The sequence below is a fragment of the Muntiacus reevesi genome, chromosome X (genome assembly GCF_963930625.1).
Source record: "Muntiacus reevesi chromosome X, mMunRee1.1, whole genome shotgun sequence".
Classification (NCBI taxonomy): Eukaryota; Metazoa; Chordata; class Mammalia; order Artiodactyla; family Cervidae; genus Muntiacus; species Muntiacus reevesi.
In genome coordinates, this window is record NC_089271.1 from 103,018,962 (window position 1) to 103,039,177 (window position 20,216).

Genomic DNA, 20,216 nt, shown 5'->3' on the forward strand with positions numbered 1-20,216 from the left:
GCTAGAGCATGAGATGAGTGCAACTGTGTGGTGGTTTGAAAATTCTTTGGCATTGCCTTTCTTTGGGAATGAAATGAAAACTGACCTTTTGCAGACCTGTGGTCACTGCTGAGTTTTCTAAATTTGCTGGCATATTGAGTGCAGCACTTTCACAGCATCATCTTTTAGGATATGAAATAGCTCTATACTAGCTATAGTAGCAGAGAAGGCAATGGAACCCACTCCAGTACTCTTGCCTGGAAAATCCCATGGATGTAGGAGCCTGGTACGCTGCAGTCCATGGTGCAGCTAGGAGTCAGAGCCACTTCACTTTCACTTTTCACTTGCAGGTACTGGAGAAGCAAATGGCAACCCACTCCAGTATTCTTGCCTGGAGAATCCCAGGGACAGGGGAGCCTGGTGGGCTGCTGTCCATGGGGTCACACAGAGTTGGACACGACTGAAGCGACTTAGCAGCAGCAGCAGCTATAGTTTGACTGAATAACATCCACTCAATGATATCAAGCCCTCATTTCTGAAAAGTGTATTATATTATTTGGGAAAAAAAACAGTTCTAGCCAATATAACTAAGGATTTTGAAATGAGGAGATTACCCTGGATTATCTAAGTGGGCCCTAAATGTCATTGCAAGTGTCCTTATGAAAGGCCAAGGGTATTAACACAAACACAGAGAAGGCCCAGTGAAGACAACAGAAAGAGATGCAGCCACAAGCCAAGGCTGCCTATAACCACCAGAAGTTGGAAGAAGCATGGATTCTCTCCAAGAGCCTACTGAAGGAAAACAGCACTGCTGAGACCATGGTTTCTAACTTCTGGCCTCCAGAACTGTAAGAGAAATTTGTCTGTTACTGTAAGCCATCTAGTTTGTGATAATTTATCATAGCATCTATAGGAAACTAGCAAATTGTACTTCTTCCTGTTGTCCTGATACCCTAAGTTCGTTCTCTCTTCAGATCTCTGCACATCATGTGTTACTGGGACTCTTTCAGGTCTCCGGCTCATGAGTCATAGTCTCAAGGAATATCTTCCTCTCCACCTGATCTAAATCTACCCATACCAGTCTTCTTCTCCCTCTCTCCCTCACACACAGAGAGTTTCCTGATTATTTTATTACTATTATTATTTAATAATTTTCACTATTAGTATATGATTTGTAATGTGTTTATTCTGTCTCCTCCAGTAAAATACAACATCCATGCCAGCAAGCCCCTTATCTATCATGTTTACCACTAGCTCCAGCATCTAATAAGGCTCAAAAAAACTTGTGGAATGAGTCTTAGGTCTTAACATTACCTATTTTTAGAACACTTAGCTATAAAACATTTATAACCTCTTTACTCATCCACGTGAACCAATTTAGAAATTTTAAAACTTAACATTATTTCAAATATTATAGATTTCAAAATAATAATTGTGGATGCACTAATTATCTTAAGCAGTTTCCACTTTAATCACAAGAGTATATATGCCATCTGAAATATGCCAGAAAAAAGGCAAAACGATCAGACAGAAGAGACGAGTGTGTAGACTCATTGGTCATTTAATAAGAAATATTACAACTAGCAAGGGAACCCAGTATCCTGTTACAGTCATCACGCTCATTCATTTCATCTCTCACCCCAACAATGTGCGCACAATATGCAAACGCCTAACAGATGGTGACTGCAGCCATGAAATTAAAAGACGCTTACTCCCTGGAAGGAAAGTTATGACCAACCTAGATAGCATATTAAAAAGCAGAGACATTACTTTGCCAACAAAGGTCCATCTGGTCAAGGCTATGGTTTTACCAGTGGTCATGTATGGATGTGAGAGTCGGACTGTGAAGAAAACTGAGCGCTGAAAAATTGGTGCTTTTGAACTAAGGTGTTGGAGAAGACTCTTGAGAGTTCCTTAGACTGCAAGGAGATCCAACCAGTCCATCCTAAAGGAGATAAGTCCTGGGTGTTCATTGGAAGGACTGATGCTGAAGCTGAAGATTCAATACTTTTGCCACCTCGCGCAAAGAGTTGACTCGTTGGAAAAGACCCTGATGCTGGGAGTCATTGGGGGCAGGAGAAGGGTACAACAGAGGATGAGATGGCTGGATGACATCACCGATTCAATGGGCATGAGTTTGAGTAAACTCCGGGAGTTTGTGATGGACAGGGAGGCCTGGCGTGCTGCGATTCATGGGGTCTCAGAGTCGGACACGACTGAGCGACTGAACTGAACTGAACTGAACCGAACCATTTCTGGACTACTCTAACTGCTAGATTACCAAATATTTCCCAACCTCACATTTTGAATTACTCTATCCCCACATAGTACACTCACTTCAAAAACCAGCATTGGAAAGTTCTAAAAACTACCAGAAAAGCAACCTGTTAGTTCAAAATTATATAAGCCTGTGTTAATACTAAATCTCCAAAGAAGGATCCTTAGAAGCATTCAGAAAAGGCTTATCACATAATAAGAACCTCTTGCATAGCACAGGGAATTCTATTCAATACTTTGTGAAGACCTATATAAGAATAGAAGATAAAAAAGAATGAATATATGTATATGTATAACTGACCTATTTTGCTGTACAGCAGAAACACAACATTGTAAATCAACTATACTCCTGATTTTTTAAATTAACAAAAGGCTGATCACAGATATTATTACCAATCCAAGATGATCTCAGAGGCAATACAAATTGCACAAAAGGGAAGCCCAGTTGCTTCTTGAAACAGAAATCCAATTACAACAACCAATCAAATGGTGCCTTTAAAAGAAAACGGGCTGAAGACCTCAGACTTCTCCTACATAAAAATGTCATGCGTTCATCCTTAGTGTCTACACACCTTATTCAAGGAAGAGAAGCAAAGAAAGCCACTGAATGCATCATGTTCCTTCAAGTTAAGTAGGTCAAATTACTAACTGCACACCTAGCACCAGGTGTTAAGTTTGTGGACAAATGCAAAAAGTTTACTACAAATTGGCCACACACAGATATGTACTAAGAATCGTAAGGTAGAAATATTAACATTAATATTAATATTAACATTAACATTATTAACATTTACACTATTAAATAATGTTAATAATGTACATTAAATATTAACATTAATATTAATTAATATTCAATCAGTATGACCAGCATTGAGAAACAAAGTTTGTTACTGAATAGCACAAAGACTCCCAAAAGGTAAATCTGGAAGCCTGACAGTTGACCATCCTCAATTTCAGACACCCTTTGCAATAACCATGCACAACATTCTACAGTGCAGTATACCATTTGAATAATATTTAGTTAAGACAAAATCTCATAGTAAGAAAAAGTAAAAATTAGACAAGTCCAAGTGGAAGAACATCTATACGTATGAGTTAAACTGTGTGTTACAACAAATCTACCAAGAACCTGGGGAAAAAAGAGCCATAGAAAATTATTTGACCAAGTAATTCCACTTTTGAAAACAAATACTCCCAAATTAAACAATAAACTGTAGCTATTCATGACAATACTACAGTGTAAAGATAAAACTTTAATTTCTACCAAAAGAAAATCAATTATGCTTTGGTAGTTCTAGTCCATTAAATACTACATACCCATGTGAAATTATTTTTAGGAAGTTAATAATATGGAATAGCTAGTGCTGAGGAGTGAAAAAGCTGAAATCAAAAATTACTATTACATACAATCATTAGAATCCGTGGAAAAATGTGTTTGGGAAATATAGAAGAAAATTTACTAAAACCTCAACAGAGCATTTGTGCTAGTGAGTGAGACTATAGGTAATATTTCTCCTCTTTTGGTCTTACACTATTCTTACGATACTGTAACATAAAGAAGACAATAAAAAGATAACATACAAAGAAGTTATTTCTAAAAAACGTCCCAAAGCAAGAAACATGATAAATTCAGATTAACATCTTAGGTATTTTAATCTAAAGTTTACATGCAAACAGGCCAAATTCAAGAAAGACAAAGAATTAAATTTTATGTTTTGGGGTAAATTAAGAATTTCTATTAAGACATCACTTGAAACAGAAAGTGTCAGAATTGACTAACATAAATACAAACTGGAAATCCTAAAAGGAAAACAAATTGACTTTTGGAGACATTTTCAAGTAGATAAAACTTATGTAAAAGCAATCCATTAAATACACTGTCTTCCAAAGTAGACTCTCTTCACCATCTTAAAGTCAAAACTAAGAGATCCAAAGAGATCCAAAAACCCACTCCATAATCCCCTCAGGTAAATTTCAGTGTAACTCTTCAAAAGCTATTGAGGAAAAAGATCTGCAGATTTGTACATCTGAAGATCAAACTGATGTTACCATCTGAATCAACCTAATGTTTTCATCTTGAGAGTCCTGCTTATATAAAACCAAATTTCAGAATTCAAACTGCCACCCAAAAACAAATTTTATTGTTCCATTTTCTATAGACAACTGTATCTTAAGAGATATTCAACCACATTAACACAAGCTTGCTTTCACCCACAATAAGTTCTAAATCATTGAGATTTAAATTAAGTTGCTCATAATATTATACCCGTTTTAGGTTTTCATTATTAAATTATTAATTATTAAATTAATAATAGTTAATTAATTATTAAATAATTATTAAATTATTTCTTCTATTTGAGGCTTAGCATGCTTCATCATTCCCTATAAGACAGTTAATAACAATCACATGGAGAAGCACAGCATGCTTCTCACCACAGATGAACTTTCTCACCACAGAGATTTTCAACTCCGACAAAATCTGTAGCATTCAATAACTAAAAACTTAAAATTTTATTACCTTCTCAAATACAGGAACATAGGAAGACATACGAGGGTTGATTATTTCTGCTTCCCGATCTTCATCTCCCATGGCGGCTTCCAGTTCAGTTTTTATAAATATACAAACATGCACATTTAGGCTCAGTCAGAATCAGAGATCAGAATTTTACCTTTAAAAGCATAAATCATCATTTCACACATATACCTCCAAGCTACACAATTAACTGTTGATCCTCCCCAAAAGTTTTTGCAAAAAGGCCAATTAAAGTTTTGTTTCTTACCGAGAGATACCATTTATATTTATCCTTTTGGCTCAGACGGTAAAGAATCCAGCTGCAATGCAGGAGACATGGATTCGATCCCTGGGTTGGGAAGATCCCCCGGAGAAGGGAATGGCTACCCACTCCAGTGTTCTGGCCTGAAGAATTCCATGGACTGTAAAGTCCATGGCGTCGCAAAGAGTCGGACACAACTGAGCGACTTTCAATTTTTTATCTTTAAAAATTAGTTGAACCACTTATCTAATCACTCTAGCAATCACCCTGTCCCAGTGGAGTTCAGGCCTTTCCCCAAAATCTGTTGACAGAATTTATTTTCTCACCGAAGGGTTCCCAAAGCGTCTTAGCGAATATTAAGGGGGAGGGGAAATTTTTCAGATACTACTCCAGGTTTCTCCCTTCAAAACTGGGTACGACGTTTCGCGTGGGGTTTATTTAGTTTCTTTGCGGGGGTGGGGGGGGAGTGACCAGGGTTCAAGGCCGTGAAGTTTGGCAGGGAAGGAAGGGGTGATTAGGTGGCCCAAATGTCTCCCACAAACAACCAGTTTCGCCAAAGAGGGTGTATACACGAATAGTTCTACAACCATCCGTGTTTAGAGAGTCTTTTTCTCGGAACACGAACGGTGTACTACCATGTGGTCAAAAATGCTCCTTCGCCTTTCCTGCAGGCCTCAACCTCAGACTTCGGACACGCACCGTGCTACTGAACCCTCCGGGAGGAAGCAGAAAGACCCCAAAGGACGGCTTCAAACCCCTGCCCACCCCAACCGTTCTTCACTTGGCCCGAAGTCCAGCTACAACTAGGAAGCCCAGAGCGTGGGGATGAAACCCCTACTGGGAAAAGAGACGGCGGCCCACTCACCTCTCTGCAGCTTGCTCTCCCGGAGTCCTCACAGGCGCTGACGCGACTTAAACGGCTGCACGGGTGCACGACGCAGACTGCGTCTGCACGTGCACGACGCAGACTGCGTCTGGTGCGCTGATCCAACAACAAATGACACCAGGCGACGAGCTCCATCAGCCAATCAGCGTCAGGCAGCAATGTCGTCCCGCCCCCATCTCCTGCCTCTCCTACCCTATGTGTTCGCGTTCAAGGTCGCAATCAGCTGACCCATTAGGTTCCGGACGGAGTGGCCCGTTAGGCCTAGGGGTTCAAGGCTGACCGTGGGTCACTTTCTCTGGATTTTTCTGTGGGGTCCTCAATCTGGAGAGACTATAGAATTTCCTATGTAAGCACTGCAAGTCAAAGTTAAAAATAGAAGAGGAATTAAAACGTCCTCCTACCTACCTCTTTAAACGTTCTCTCCTTTTTTGCCTACTGCAGTCCCTGGCAGTTGGCCTCTATTTCTGAGGTGCTTGCTTCACCTCCAGGGGGTTTCCAGGCACCTCAAAGTATAGCTGAGGCTCGGGCTGGTGGGGTATGTCTTTTTCTTCCCAGACTGAAGGATGAGACTGTCACGCCGATACCTAGGAGGCTGTGAAGTCAGTAACTTGTCTTACAGAGCTAGAGGTCGAATTCTTTGGGAAGGGGAGACTCTCTGATCCAGAAGGAAGAAATAAATTGTGTTGGTGAAAGTCGTTCGTTACATTTGTGACCCACCTGTTTATATCCCCACTTACTGGCCAAACCTAAGGGTGTCCGAAGGTCATTTCGGTACTTACACTCGTCAGTCAACTTAACTTGGTCATTTCGGTACTTAACTCGTCAGTTAGTGTTTGTTCTGTCCCACAAAAAGTCAGGGAAATCTTTCCGTATTTTTCCATCCCTCCAAAAGGCATAACAGACCGCTTGAAAAATACCATTTTTATTTTTGGCTTTATTTTCATCATTTTCCATGCTCTGAATCTTTTAATAAATCCCTGAATAGTTCAGAAATGTAAGTCCCAACACAGTCTGACACTCAGGCATAGAGGCTGAGGTACTTTATGGGACACTTTACACTTTCCAGCTCTTGAGCCATCATTATTGATCTCTTTAATTAAAAATACTTATTTTCTTTGAATCCTTAAAAATATTTATTTAGATAGCATCAAACTTTGTCAGACTATTATCAAGGTGAAATATCTTTAAAAGATTACATTTAACAAAAGTGAAACCAGAATATTTTTTTAATTTTATTTTTTTCATTTTTAATAATTTCTATTTTTAAACAAAATTTTTACATCATACTCTTGAGGCATCTTATATTTTCAATCGTATATGTATGGGGGAGAGCTACCAACACTCTTTCTGATGCTCTGAATTTGTACACAGTGTCCTCTGACGTATTTTTACTCACTTTGAATTGAATGTTCTTTCAAAAATTTTTATGTTGTGGGAAAATATGTATTAGGTGAAAATAACAAGATATGAAATTGTGTAGATAGAATGATAACCAACTAGGTTTTTTTTATTTTAGGAGTGTAAAGCTTGGAAATATTTTCTAAAATGAGCATATTTTTTTAAAAACATTTGGCAAACATTCTCTGCTATTAGCTCTAGGAGAGAAGAAATTTTTGTGCTTTCAGGTACTGCAATGAAATAGTTCTTTATGAAACACTCAATATAATCCTTGAGAGTTCCTGGTTAAGAAAAAGTGCATTCTGATGAGAACTAAAGTTCAGTACTGAGTAAAGGATAAGCAATGGATAAAAATCATGCAATTCAAAAATTGAACATAAACAGTGAAAAAAGACAAGCCCACGGTTGAGCAAACACTTGCTCCTTAATGGGTGTCCCAAGAAAATGAAGCCACTATATTCTATTTTCTTGTTCTCACTAACAGATCCTAAGTTACTGTTGGTAATAAATCACAATGTATGGAAAAGGCAGGGATTCATTCATTAGTTAGGCTTTAAATGAGCACCTACTGTATGTCAGGTATTATGCTAAATGTTTCAGGTAAAATTAGCTTCTCAAGGAACAATCTAGTGACAAGAATGGCAATGACCAATGGAATTTAAACCTTAACATTCTTATCTCACAAGATTCCCTGGAAAGCTTATATAATGTTTCTCCGAATTTTCTAAATCCTTCTTTAATAAGGTAGGACAAGAGTTTCCTCAAAGCTGTCTCTCAATTTGGAATCAATGTAGTTAGTTCAAAGTAATGCATATAAAGATGACTAATATTTTAGATTTTATGTTCCTAGCATTCTCTCCACATTATTCAAGTAATGATATTTTTAATTGATGTGCACTGTGCCTTGCACCATGTCAAGGCTATTAAAAATTCTTTTAAATCTACCAGTAGTACATGGGGCTTCCCTGGTGGTTCAGTGGTAAAGAACATGCTTCCCAATGCAGGAGACATGGGTTCAATCCCTGGGTCCAAAGACTTCCTGGAGAAGGAAATGGCAACCCACTCCAGTACTCTTGCCTGGGAAATCCCATGGACAGAGGAGCCTGGTGGGCTACAGTCTGTGGGGTCACAAGAGTCAGACACAGCTTCCTGACTGAACAACAACAAACAGTATATAAATGGATTACCTCATGTGGGGGAGAATTAGATGTTCATCTTCAAGGATTACAAATATTTGAAAATCTTTTCCTATGCACATAACCATACAACAGGCTAAAAAAATTAAATACTGCAGGTTGGAGCCCTATAAATCAACACGAAAACAAGGTGGAATGGGTTATAATGTCTCAGACAGCACATCTTGTACTAGTGCAACATCTAAGGAAGAAAGCAACTTGGACAGGGGTTTTCAGCATACCAAGCAGGGTTCAGAGAGGCCAAAATATCTGAATTTTTCAAGTAATGGCTAAGGCAGTGTTTATGAATGTGTGGTACTCATACCACTGATTTTAGGCAACTCAGACAATTTTCATTTTGATAGTCATTTTAGTGTTTTTATTTAATATCTTAGTATATATTAGACACATTCATCAGTGCATATGTTGATAACGAACTCTGTTAGGGAAGCTTTGAGGTAACAGGCACCTTCTTTTATCACTGTTGGGGATGTTCCATGGCCTAAAGCTTGAAGGAAGGGAATTTGACAACATCTAGCAAAATCACATGTGCATTTATCCTTGGATCCTGTAATCCTACTTCTAGAATTTATTTCAAAGATACACTAACAAAAATATAAAAGGACAACTCTGTTGTTCAGTTGCTCAATTGTGTCCAACTCGGCAACCCCTTGGACTGCTGCACGCCAGGCTTCCCTGTCCTTCACCATCTCCTGGAGCTTGCTCAAACTCATGTCCATTGAGTCAATGATGCCATCCAACCATCACATCCTCTGTCATCCCCTTTTCCTCTTGCCTTCCATCTTTCCCAGCATCAGGGTTTTTCCTAATGAGTCAGCTCTTCATGTCAGGGGGGCAAAGTATTGGAGCCTCAGTTCAGCATCAGTCATTCTAATGAATATTCAGAATTGATTTCATTTAGGATTGACTGGTTTGATCTCCTTGAAGCCCAAGGGACTCTCAAAAGTCTTCTCCAACACCACAATCCAAAAGCATCGATTCTTTGGCATTCAGCTTCTTTATGGTCCAACTCTCACATCCATACATGACTACTGGAAAAACCATAGCTTTGACTAGACGGACTTTTGTCAGCAAAGTAATGTCTCTGCTTTTTAATACACTGTCTAGGTTTGTCATAATTTTTCTTCCAAGGAGCAAGCATCTTTAACTTCATGGCTGCATTTACCATCTTAGGTGATCTTGGAGCCCCCCAAAATAAAGTCTCTCACTGTTTCCACAAAGTTATTAACTGCAGAACGAAAAGTTAACGAGAAATAAGTCAAAAATCCCTCAATAGCAGACTGAAACAACCACCCATGTAGTTGAAGGGGCAGAAAAATTTTCCCTTCTTCCTTTGTAGGCTTTTTGGCTGTCCCAATAATTAAACTGACATTAAACAAAAGGAGAAAAACAATTTTAATTTCATACCTACAGGAGTCACATAAAAATATGAGACTCAAAGAAGTGACCAGGGGTTTCCTTGGTGGCTCAGTATCACTACAATGTCCTTCCCGTGCATATTCAGGGTTTAACTTTAGGATTGACTGGTTTGATCTCTTTGCAGTCCAAGGGACTCTCATAGTCTCTTCTAGCACCACAATTTGAAAGCATCAATCCTTCAGTGCTCAGCTTTCTTTACAGTCCAACTCTCACATCCCTACATGATTACTGGAAAAACCATAGTTTTTGACTATATGGACCTTTGTCAGCATGTCTCTGTTTTTTTTAATATGCTATCTAGGTTGGTCACAGCTTTTCTTCCAAGGAGCAAATGTCTTTTGATTTCATGGCTGCAGCCACTATCTGCAGTGATTTTGGAGCCCAAGAAAAGAAAATCTGGCACTATTTCCACTTTTTCCCCATCTATTTGCCATGAAGTGATGGGAACAGATGCCGTGATCTTTGTTTTTTGAATGTTGCATCTCAAGCCAGCCTTCTCACTCTCTTCTTTCACCCTCCTCAAGAAGTTCTTTAGTTCCTCTTCACTTTTTGCTATTAGCGTGGTACCATCTGCGTATCTGAGGTTGTTGATATTTCTCCAGGCAATCCTGGTTCCAGTTTATGAGTCATCCAACCTGGCATTGTGCATGATGTACTCTGCACAGAAGTTAAATAAGCAGGATAACAATATACATCCTTGACATTGACATACTCAATTTTGAACCAGTCTGTTGTCTCATGTCCAGTTCTAACTGTTGCTTCTTATCCTGCATACAGGTTTCTCAGGAGACAGGTAAGGTGGTCTGGTATTCCCATCTCTTTAAGAATTTTCCAGTTTGTTGTGATCCACACAATCAAAGGCTTTAGTGTAGTCAAGTATGTTAGGTCAAGTATGCTGGCTTATATCTAAAGAGATATATGTGCTTATATTTTTTTAATGGAAGGATAAGCCAAAAATTATAAAATGACTAAGAGAGAATAGGTTGAGAAGGATAAGAATGTGTGTCAGACTTCTCTGAATGAGTGGATTTGATTGTGAAACCATGTGATTGTTATACAAAATTATAAAACTAAATCAAATCAAAATTTAAAAGGCAATCTTTAAAGTTAAAGCAAATAAACAAATGCACTTAAATAAATGTGTATTTAGTTAGTGGCTTAACCACACAAAGTTATTTCAAATGCTTTAAAATACAGTAATTTGACCATTTGTCCCTAGTGAGATATATCACAAGGCAAAATATACTGCATAAAATCCATCAATTCTGTAGTCATATTGTCAGTAATAAACTGCTACATAATTAAGTTACTATTGTTTCAGAAGTAAGACTTTTCAGTGTGAGAGAAAAGAAATTGAAAAAGAAAAGCAGAGGTTAAGAAATAACCCTATCCTCTTAAATTTGAAAAGAAATATCATTATGAACTCATTATATATCATCTCCTTTAGAAAAAATAAAAAATATACAACACAAAGACGTCCTTAACTCTGCCCACTGAAAAAACAGCAACAACGACAAACCCATCAGCAGTACACATGCTAGCACATAAGACTAATGTTGACTTGAAGCAAAAACACTACTAAATATTTCTCCAGCAAAGATCTGTTTATTCAGGATCAGAAGAGCACTGCAGTGTGGGGTCGGCAGCCCTCCGGAACCACAGGCAAGTCCTGGCGTGCCAAAGGAGGGAGAACAAGGTTTGTCAAAGTACCTGCCCAGTAAGATGGGTCCCTCATGGCCCCAAGGAGTTCCCTAGGGAGGGGTAACCACTTCTAAAAAGACTTTAGCCACAGAAGAGGTAGTCTGTCTTCAAGGAAAGTCTTCAGTCCAGTGCACAAACATACAGATCATGACTAAAACAGAGCTCATGGCTTTTCACTGAGTCCTTGTCAGGAAAGGAGTCTTTCCTCTTCCTGTTGGGTTCTATTATCATCACAGGTTACGAGAGCTCCCCCTTCTGGTCTCCAAACTCTATTTAACTGAGGTTTCTGTTCATTTTTCAATTCTTCCCCTTTTGATCAGGATTTTTCTCTGAAAGCATTGCTGATCAAGAGTCAGGGTTTCTAGTTTTAGCAGCTTTTTGTTCCTCAGTGTCACAAAGGACCATTACTGGGCACAGCGTCTCACATTAGATTGGAAACCCATTAAGGTCACATTTGAGTAACAAGGCGGGGAAGGAGGGAAGACTGTCAAGCACTTTTTACCTAAAGTCCTGTTATCAAAATCATAGACATTGGAGATCTTCTGAAGCATTATGCCATCATCAAAGGTTTGGCAACAAACTTCCATCAGGCCTGGTCTACATATCTAGCGAACGTTGTCTCATCAGATGTCATCTGCTTCAATTCTGGAAAATCTTCATTTTCATGTCACCAGATGATATGCAGTTTCAGTCAGGGTTTGGTGCTTTCTTTAGGTGTAGCTCAGGAATCCAATGAAGAAGGCAATGGCAACCCACTCCAGTACACTTGCCTGGAAAATCTCATGGACGGAGGAGCCTGGGAGGCTGCAATCCATGGCGTCGTGAAGAGTCGGACACAACTGAGCGACTTCACTTTCACTTTTCACTTTCATGCATTGGAGAAGGACATGGCAACCCACTCCAGTGTTCTTGCCTGGAGAATCCCAGGGATGGGGGAGCCTGGTGGGCTGCCGTCTATGGGGTCGCACAGAGTCAGACACGACTGAAGCGACTTAGCAGCAGCAGCAGCAGAAATCCAAGAGTCTATTCTTTGGAGTCAGGAGGCACAAGGGTTGTTTGGAGTACTCAATAAAGGGCTTTCCAGCAAGACTGAAGAGAGTTCTTCTGAGTGTATCTTTTCTAATAGATGAAATCTCCAAGTTGCAAGTTGTGACACTTAAGGTCTTTGTCCCCCAAGGGTTCCATTTGAAAAGACTGATCTACCAAAACATGGTTATTTTTAATAGAAGCTATTGCTGCTGCTGCTGCTGCTGCTGCTGCTAAGTCGCTTCAGTCATGTCCGATCTGTGCGACCCCATGGACTGCAGCCTACCAGGCTCCTCCGCCCATGGGATTTTCCAGGCAAGAGTACCGGAGTGGGTTGCCATTGCCTTCTCCAATAAAGCCATTAGGCATTTGCAATATTGGAGTTGCTTTCCTTTTATCAGTTGTGGATCAAAAGAAGCAGGAGCCAAGTTCGTTGGATATACTGTGACTATCTCTAAGAGTTTATAAATTCCAAAAGGAATGGATGTGAGACTTAAAGGAATCAGAGCAAGGCTTTAGGCCTCTCTGAATTTTGCCAATTGAATCTTAACAACACCCTTCATGCGTTAGACTAAACCAGAGGACTAAGAATGGTAAGCACAGTGAAAGTGATATAAAGTTAGCCAAACAGAACAGACTTGTCAAAGCACCTATCCATTAAGATGGGCTCCTTATAGTTCTAGAAGAGTTCCCCAGGTAGGGGTGATCTTTTTCAAAAGGACATTAGCCACAGAAGAAGTAGTAGTCTGTCTTCAAAGAAAGGCTTCATTCAGTTCAGTGTGAAAACATATAGATCATGTCTAAAACATACTTATATGCATTAGATGGAGGAAGTTGTATGAAATCCACTTGCCAGACCTCAGTTGTCCACGATGAAGTTTAAATTGTCCAGGATGCAATACAAACCAGCTTCCCAGGTTTGTACTTTGGACAAGTGAGACAAGTGTGGTAGGCACATTTTGCAGCCTTGTTAATGTTTCCCCACCAGTATTGATTCATGAAGGCTATTATTTTGTCAGTATACTAATTGTTTAATTCATATACAGTAATGAAGAGTGGGAATTTTAGTCTTCAGCGGGACTGGATTATTATTTGGTCCAAAACACAGTTTTTAAAAAACCAACACTTAAAATTTTATTTCCACTGGAAGAAGGAAGCCATGTTGCTTCCACATTCTGAAATCATGAACTACTTCAAAAGCATGTCTACTAACAGTATAAATATTGGTAGTTTTGGCCTTGCCTAAAGTACAAGCCCAGGAAAGAGCATATAATTTAGTGTATTGGGCTGAAGTAGTCATGGATAAAGATGCTGCCTCAACAGCATCAAAAAGAGTTGTTATAGCATACCCAACACAGTATTTTCCATTGTCACCTTTCAAATAAGAACCATCAGTAAATCATGAGAAAGAAATATTACACAATGGAATTTCCTTTAGATCATTAGAAGAATTCAGGAGGTGATCCATCAGCATTAAGCAGTCATGAGGTACTTGATTAGTGACAGAGGGAAGAGAAATAATCAGGCCAAGGTTATCACAAGGTAAAAGACTTATGTGAAGGACAGTTAACCAAAGTACTTCATTGGAGTTGAGGCAGCTGTCTGAGGAATGTTGAGTGTGATGGGAATACTGCTGTGTGTGTGTGCTTAGTCCTGTCCAACTCTTTGTAGCCTCATGGACTATAGTCCCCCCCGCCCAGGCTCTTCTGTCCATGAAACTTTCGACACAAGAATACTGCAGTGGTGGTCACTTCCTACTTTAGCGGATCTTCCCGACCTAGAGATTGCACCTCCGTCTCTTGCATCTCCTGCACTGGCAAGCAGATTCTTTACAACTAATGCCACCTGGAAGCCCTGAGCTTCTGCTGCCTGAGAGGATGTGCATAATTTTGTAACAATCTAGACACTAAAGGATTATGCTGTGAAAGTGCTACACTCAATATCCCAGCAAATTTGGAAAACTCAGCACTGGCCATAGGACTGGAAAAGGTGAGCTTTCATTCCAACACCAAAGAAAAGCAATGCCAAAGAATGATCAAACTACTGCACAATTGCACTCATCTCACACACTAGCAAAGTAATGCTCAAAATTCTCCAAGCCAGGCTTCAGCAATACGTGAACTGTGAACTTCCATATGTTCAGCTGGTTTTAGAAAAGGCGGAGGAACCAGAGATCAAATTGCCAACATCTGCTGGATCATCAAAAAAGCAAGACAGTTCCAGAAAAATATCTATTTCTGCTTTATTGACTATGCCAAAGCCTTTCACTGTGTGGATCACAATAAACTGTGGAAAATTCTGAAAGAGATGGGAATACAAGATCACATGACCTGCCTCTGGAGAAATCTGCATGCAGGTCGGGAAGCAACAATTAGAACTAGACATGGAACTACAGACTGGTTCCAAATAGGAAAAGAAGTATGTCAAGGTTGTATGCTGTCACCGTGCTTATTTAACTCATATGCAGAGTACATCATGAGAAACACTGCACTGGATGAAGCACAAGCTGGAATCAAGATTGCCAGGAAAAAATATCAATAACCTCAGATATGCAGTGGTGTCATCTGACACCACCCTTATGGCAGAGAGTGAAGAAGATCTAAAGAGCCTTTGATGAAAGTGAAAGAGGAGAGTGAAAAGGTTTGCTAAAAGCTCAACATTCAAAAAACTAAGATCATGGCAGCCGGTCCCATCACTTCACGGCAAACAGATTGGAAAATAGTGGAAACAGTGGCTGACTTTATTTTTCGGGGCTCCAAAATCACTGCAGATGGTAATTGCAGCCATGAAATTAAAAAGCACTTACTCCTTAGAAGGAAAGCTATGACCAATCTAGACAGCATATTAAAAAGTAGAGACATTACTTTGCTAACACATGTCCATCAAGTCAAGGCTATGGTTTTTCCAGTAGTCATGTATGGATGTGAGAGTTGGACTATAAAGAAAGCTGAGTGCTGAAGGATTGATGCTTTTGAACTGTGGTGTTGGAGAAGATTCTTGAGAGTCCCTTGGACTGCAAGGAGATCCAACCAGTCCATCCTAAAGGAGATCAGACCTCAGTGTTCGTTGGAAGGACTGATGTCAAAGCTGAAACTCCAATACTTTGGCCACATGATTGCAAAGAACTGACTCATGGAAAAGACCTTGATGCTGGGAAAGATCAAAGGCAGGAGGAGAAGGGGACGACAGAGAATGAGATGGTTGGATGGCATCACCGACTCAGTGGACATGAGTTTAGGTAAACTCCAGGAGTTGGTGATGGACAGGGAGGCCTGGCGTGCTGCGGTCCATGGGGTCGCAAAGAGTCAAACAAGACTAAGCTACTGAACTGAACTGAGACCCTAAGCAGGTTTTGATCATATTTAGGAGCCATCATTTACTGGAGTTAAAGATTAAAAATTTTGGCAGTGTTCCTTTCGCGCAACATCTAGAGTTTAATGGAGTTCTTTGCCAGACTTACTAAATCCAGAGTGAACATAGTTTTCCATTCCACCCTCATAGTTCTTTTCTAGAAGGAAAATGCCACAGGTCAGCCCATTAGTAAACATAAGAGTTTAAAACCACTCAGGTGGATGGAACCATGAAAGACCTAGTATTGCGAAAGCAAACATGAGGAAATAGAACAAAGTTATAACCCTCCCAGACTTCAGACAATACTACAAAACTATGATAATCAAAACAAAATGTTACTGGCAGAAAAACAGACATATGGATAAATGGATTAGAATAGAGGCCCAAGAAATAAACCCACCTCTGGTCAGTCAATGGTCAACAAATGAGGTAAGTACAATGGAAGGTAAATAAAATGGAGAAAAGAGAGTCTCTTCAGCAAGTGGTGCTGGGAAAGCTGGACAGGCACATGTAACAATGAAGTTAGAATATTCTCTCACTATATGCAAAAATAAATTCAAAGTGTTTTAAAGACTTACATAGACACATGCTACATGAAACTCCTAGAAGAGAATACAGGCAAAACATTCTCTAAAATAAACTGCATGAGTGTTTTCTAGGGTCAGTCTCCCAAGGCAAAAGAAATAAACAAAAATAAACAAATGGGACCTAATCAAACTTACAAGCATTTGCACAACACAGGAAACTATAAACAAGGTTCAAAAAGAGAACCTATGGACTGGGAGAAAATATTTGCAAACAATGCAACCAACGAGGACTTTACTTCCAAAATATTAAAACAGCTAGTGTAGCTGAATAACAGAGAAACAAACAACCCAGTCCAAAATATGGGCAGAAGATCTAAACAGACGTTTCTCCAAAAAAGACATATAGATGGCCAATAGGCACGTGCAAGCTTCCACTCCCATCAGGAAGCTTCCACAAGCCTCTTATCCTTATCCATTAGAGGGCAGACAGAATCAAAACCACAGTCACTGAAAACTAACCAAACTGATCACATGGATCACAGCATTGTCTAACTCAATGAAACATTGAGCCATGCTGTGTAGGGCCACCTAAGTTGGTGGATCATGAAAAAACGTGGTTAACTGGAGAAGGGAATGGCAAACCACTTCAGTATTCTTGCCTTGAGAACCCCATGAACAGTATGAAAAGGCAAAAAGGCAGGACACTGAAAGATGAACTCCCCAGGTTGGTAGGTGCCCAATATGCTACTGGAGAACAGTGGAAAAATAACTCCAGAAAGAATGAAGAGACAGAGCCAAAGCAAAAACAATGCCCAGTTGTGGATGTGATTGGTGATGGAAGTAAAGTCTGATGCTATAAGGAACAATACTGCATAGGAATCTGGAATGTTAGGTTCATGAGTCAAAGTAAATTGGAACTGGTCAAACAGGAGATGGCAAGAATGAACACTGACATTTTAGGAATCAGTGAACTAAAATGGACCGGAATGGGAGAATTTAATTCAGATGACCATTATATCTACTACTGCGGGCAAGAATCCCTTAGAAGAAATGGAGTAGCCCTCATAGTCAACCAAAGAGTCCAAAATGCAGTACTTGGGTGCAGTCTCAAACGTGACAGAATGATTTCTGTTTGTTTCCAAGGCAAACAATTCAATATCACAGTAATCTATGTCCCAACCACTAATGCCAAAGAAGCTGAAGTTGAACGGTTCTATGATGATCTCCAGGACCTTCGAGAATTAACACCAAAAAAGATGTCCTTTTCATCACAGGGGACTGGCATGCAAAAGTGGGAAGACAAGAGATACCTGAAGTAACAGGCAAATTTAGCCTTGGAGTACAAAATGAAGCAGGGCAAAGGCTAACAGAGTTTTGTCAAGAGAACTCACTGGTCATAGCAAACACCCTCTTCAAACAACACAAGAGACAACTCTACTCATGAGCATCACCAGATGGTCAATATCAGAATCAGACTGATAATATTCTTTGCAGCTGAAGATGAAGAAGCTCTGTACAGTCAGCAAAAACAAGACCAGGAGTTGACTGTGGCTCAGATCATGAACTCTCTAAGGTAAAATTCAGACTTAAATTGAAGAAAGTAGGGAAAACCACTACATCATTCAGGTATGATCTAAATCAAGTCTCTTACGATTATACAGTGGAAATGACAAATACATTCAAGGCACTAGATCTGATAGACAGAGTGCCTGAAGAACTATGGAAGAATATTGTACAGGAGGCCATGATCAAGACCATCCCCAAGAAAAAGAAATGCAAAAAAGGCAAAATGGTTGTCTGACGAGGCCTTACAAATAGCTGAGCAAATAAGAGAGGAAAAAGGCAATGGAAGAAAAGATAGATACACACATTTGAACGCAGAGCTCCAAAGAAGAGCAAAGAGAAATAAGAAAGTCTTCCTCAGTGATCAATGCCAAGAAATAGAGGAAAACAATAGAATGGGAAAGATTAGAGATATCTTCAAGAAAATCAGAGATACCAACGGAACATTTCATGCAAAGATGGGCCCAATAAAGGACGGAAACAGTATGGCCCTAACAGAAGCGAGATATTAAGAAGAGGTGGCAAGAATACACAGAACGATACCAAAAAGTTCTTCATGACACACATAACCACAATGGTGTGATCACTCACCTCGAGCCAATCATCCAGAAATATGAAGACAAGTGAGCCTTAGAAAGCATCACTATGCACAAAGCTACTGGAAGTGATGGAATTCAGTTAAGCTATTTCAAATCCTAAAAGATGATGCAGTGAAAGTGCTGCACTCAGTATTCCTGCAGATTTGGAAAACTCAGCAGTGGCCACAGGACTGGAAAATGTCAGTTTTCATTCCAATCCCAAAGAAAGGCAAGTCCAATGAATGTTCAAACTACCACACAATAGCACTCATCTCACATGCTAGCAAAGCAATGCTCAAAATTCTCCAAGTCGTGCTTCAACAGTACGTGAACAGAGAATTTCCAGATGTTCAACCTGGATTTAGAAAAGGCAAAGGAACCAGAGATCAAATTGCCAAAATCCGCTGGATCATCGAAAAAGCAAGAGAGTTCCAGAAAAAAAAAATCTGTTTCTGCTTTACTGACAAGCCAAAGCTTTTGACTGTGTGGATCACTCTAAAATTCTTAAAGAGTTGGGGGTACCAGACCACCTGACCTGCCTCCTGAGAAATCTGTATGCAGGTAAAGAAGCAACAGTTAGAACCAAACATGGAACAATGGACTGGTTCCAAATTTAGAAAGGAGTTCATCAAAGTTGTATATTGTCACCCTGCTTATTTAACTTCTCTGCAGAGTACATCATGAGAAATGCTGGGCTGGATGAAGCACGAGCTGGAATCAAGATTGCCAGGAGAAATATCAGTAACCTCAGATATGCAGATGACATGACCCTTATGGCAGAAAGCAAAGAGGAACTAAAGAGCTTCCTGATGAAAGTGGAAAAGGAAAGTGAAAAAGCTGGCTTAAAGTTCAACATTCAAAACATGAAGATCATGGCATCTAGTTCCATCACTTCATGGCAAATAGATGGGGAAACAATGGAAACAGTGACAGACTTTATTTTCTTGGGCTCCAAAATCACTGCAGATGGTGACTGCAGCCATGAAATTAAAAGACACTTGCCCCTTGGAAGAAAAGCTATGACCAACCTAGACAGCATATTAAAAAGCAGAAACTTGACTTTACCAACAAAGGTCCTTCTAGTCTAAGCTATGGTTTTTCCAGTAGTTGTGTATGGATATGAGAGTTGGACCATAAAGAAAGCTGAGTGTCAAAGAACTGATGCTTTTGAACTGTGGTGTTGGAGAAGACTCTTAAGAGTCTCTTCGACTGCAAAGAAATCCAGTCAATCTTAAAGGAAATCAATCCTGAATATTCATTGGAAGGACTGATGCTGAAGCTGAAACTCCAATTCTTTGTCTCCCTACGTGAAGAACTGTCTCATTTGAAAAGACCCTGATGCTAGGAAAGACTGAAGGCAGGAGGAGAAGGGGATGACAGAGGATGAGATGGTAGGATGGCATCAAAATTCAATGGACATGAGTTTGAGCAAGCTACGGGAGTTGTTGATGGATAAGGAAGCCTGGTGTGCTGCAGTCCATGGGGTCACAAAGAGTTGGACATGACTGAGCAACTGAACTGAACTGCTGAGTAACATGGAA

At 39.8% G+C, this 20,216-nt stretch overlaps 2 protein-coding genes across 2 annotated transcripts in view; one reads left to right on the plus strand and one right to left on the minus strand.

Moving 5' to 3' along the window:
• The window catches only part of LOC136153834 (probable ATP-dependent RNA helicase DDX4), a 37,920-nt gene extending 33,074 nt beyond the window's left edge, over window positions 1-4,846 (minus strand). The window contains exon 1 of the mRNA XM_065915937.1: window positions 4,775-4,846. Within this exon, the coding sequence (XP_065772009.1) occupies window positions 4,775-4,846 (72 nt within the window). The remainder of the gene's footprint in view (window positions 1-4,774) is intronic.
• LOC136154141 (interleukin-31 receptor subunit alpha-like) overlaps window positions 1-6,313 on the plus strand; it is an 87,907-nt gene extending 81,594 nt beyond the window's left edge. The window contains exon 6 of the mRNA XM_065916416.1: window positions 5,702-6,313. Within this exon, the coding sequence (XP_065772488.1) occupies window positions 5,702-5,859 (158 nt within the window). The 3' untranslated portion in view covers window positions 5,860-6,313. The remainder of the gene's footprint in view (window positions 1-5,701) is intronic.
• The last annotated feature ends 13,903 nt before the right edge of the window (window positions 6,314-20,216 follow it).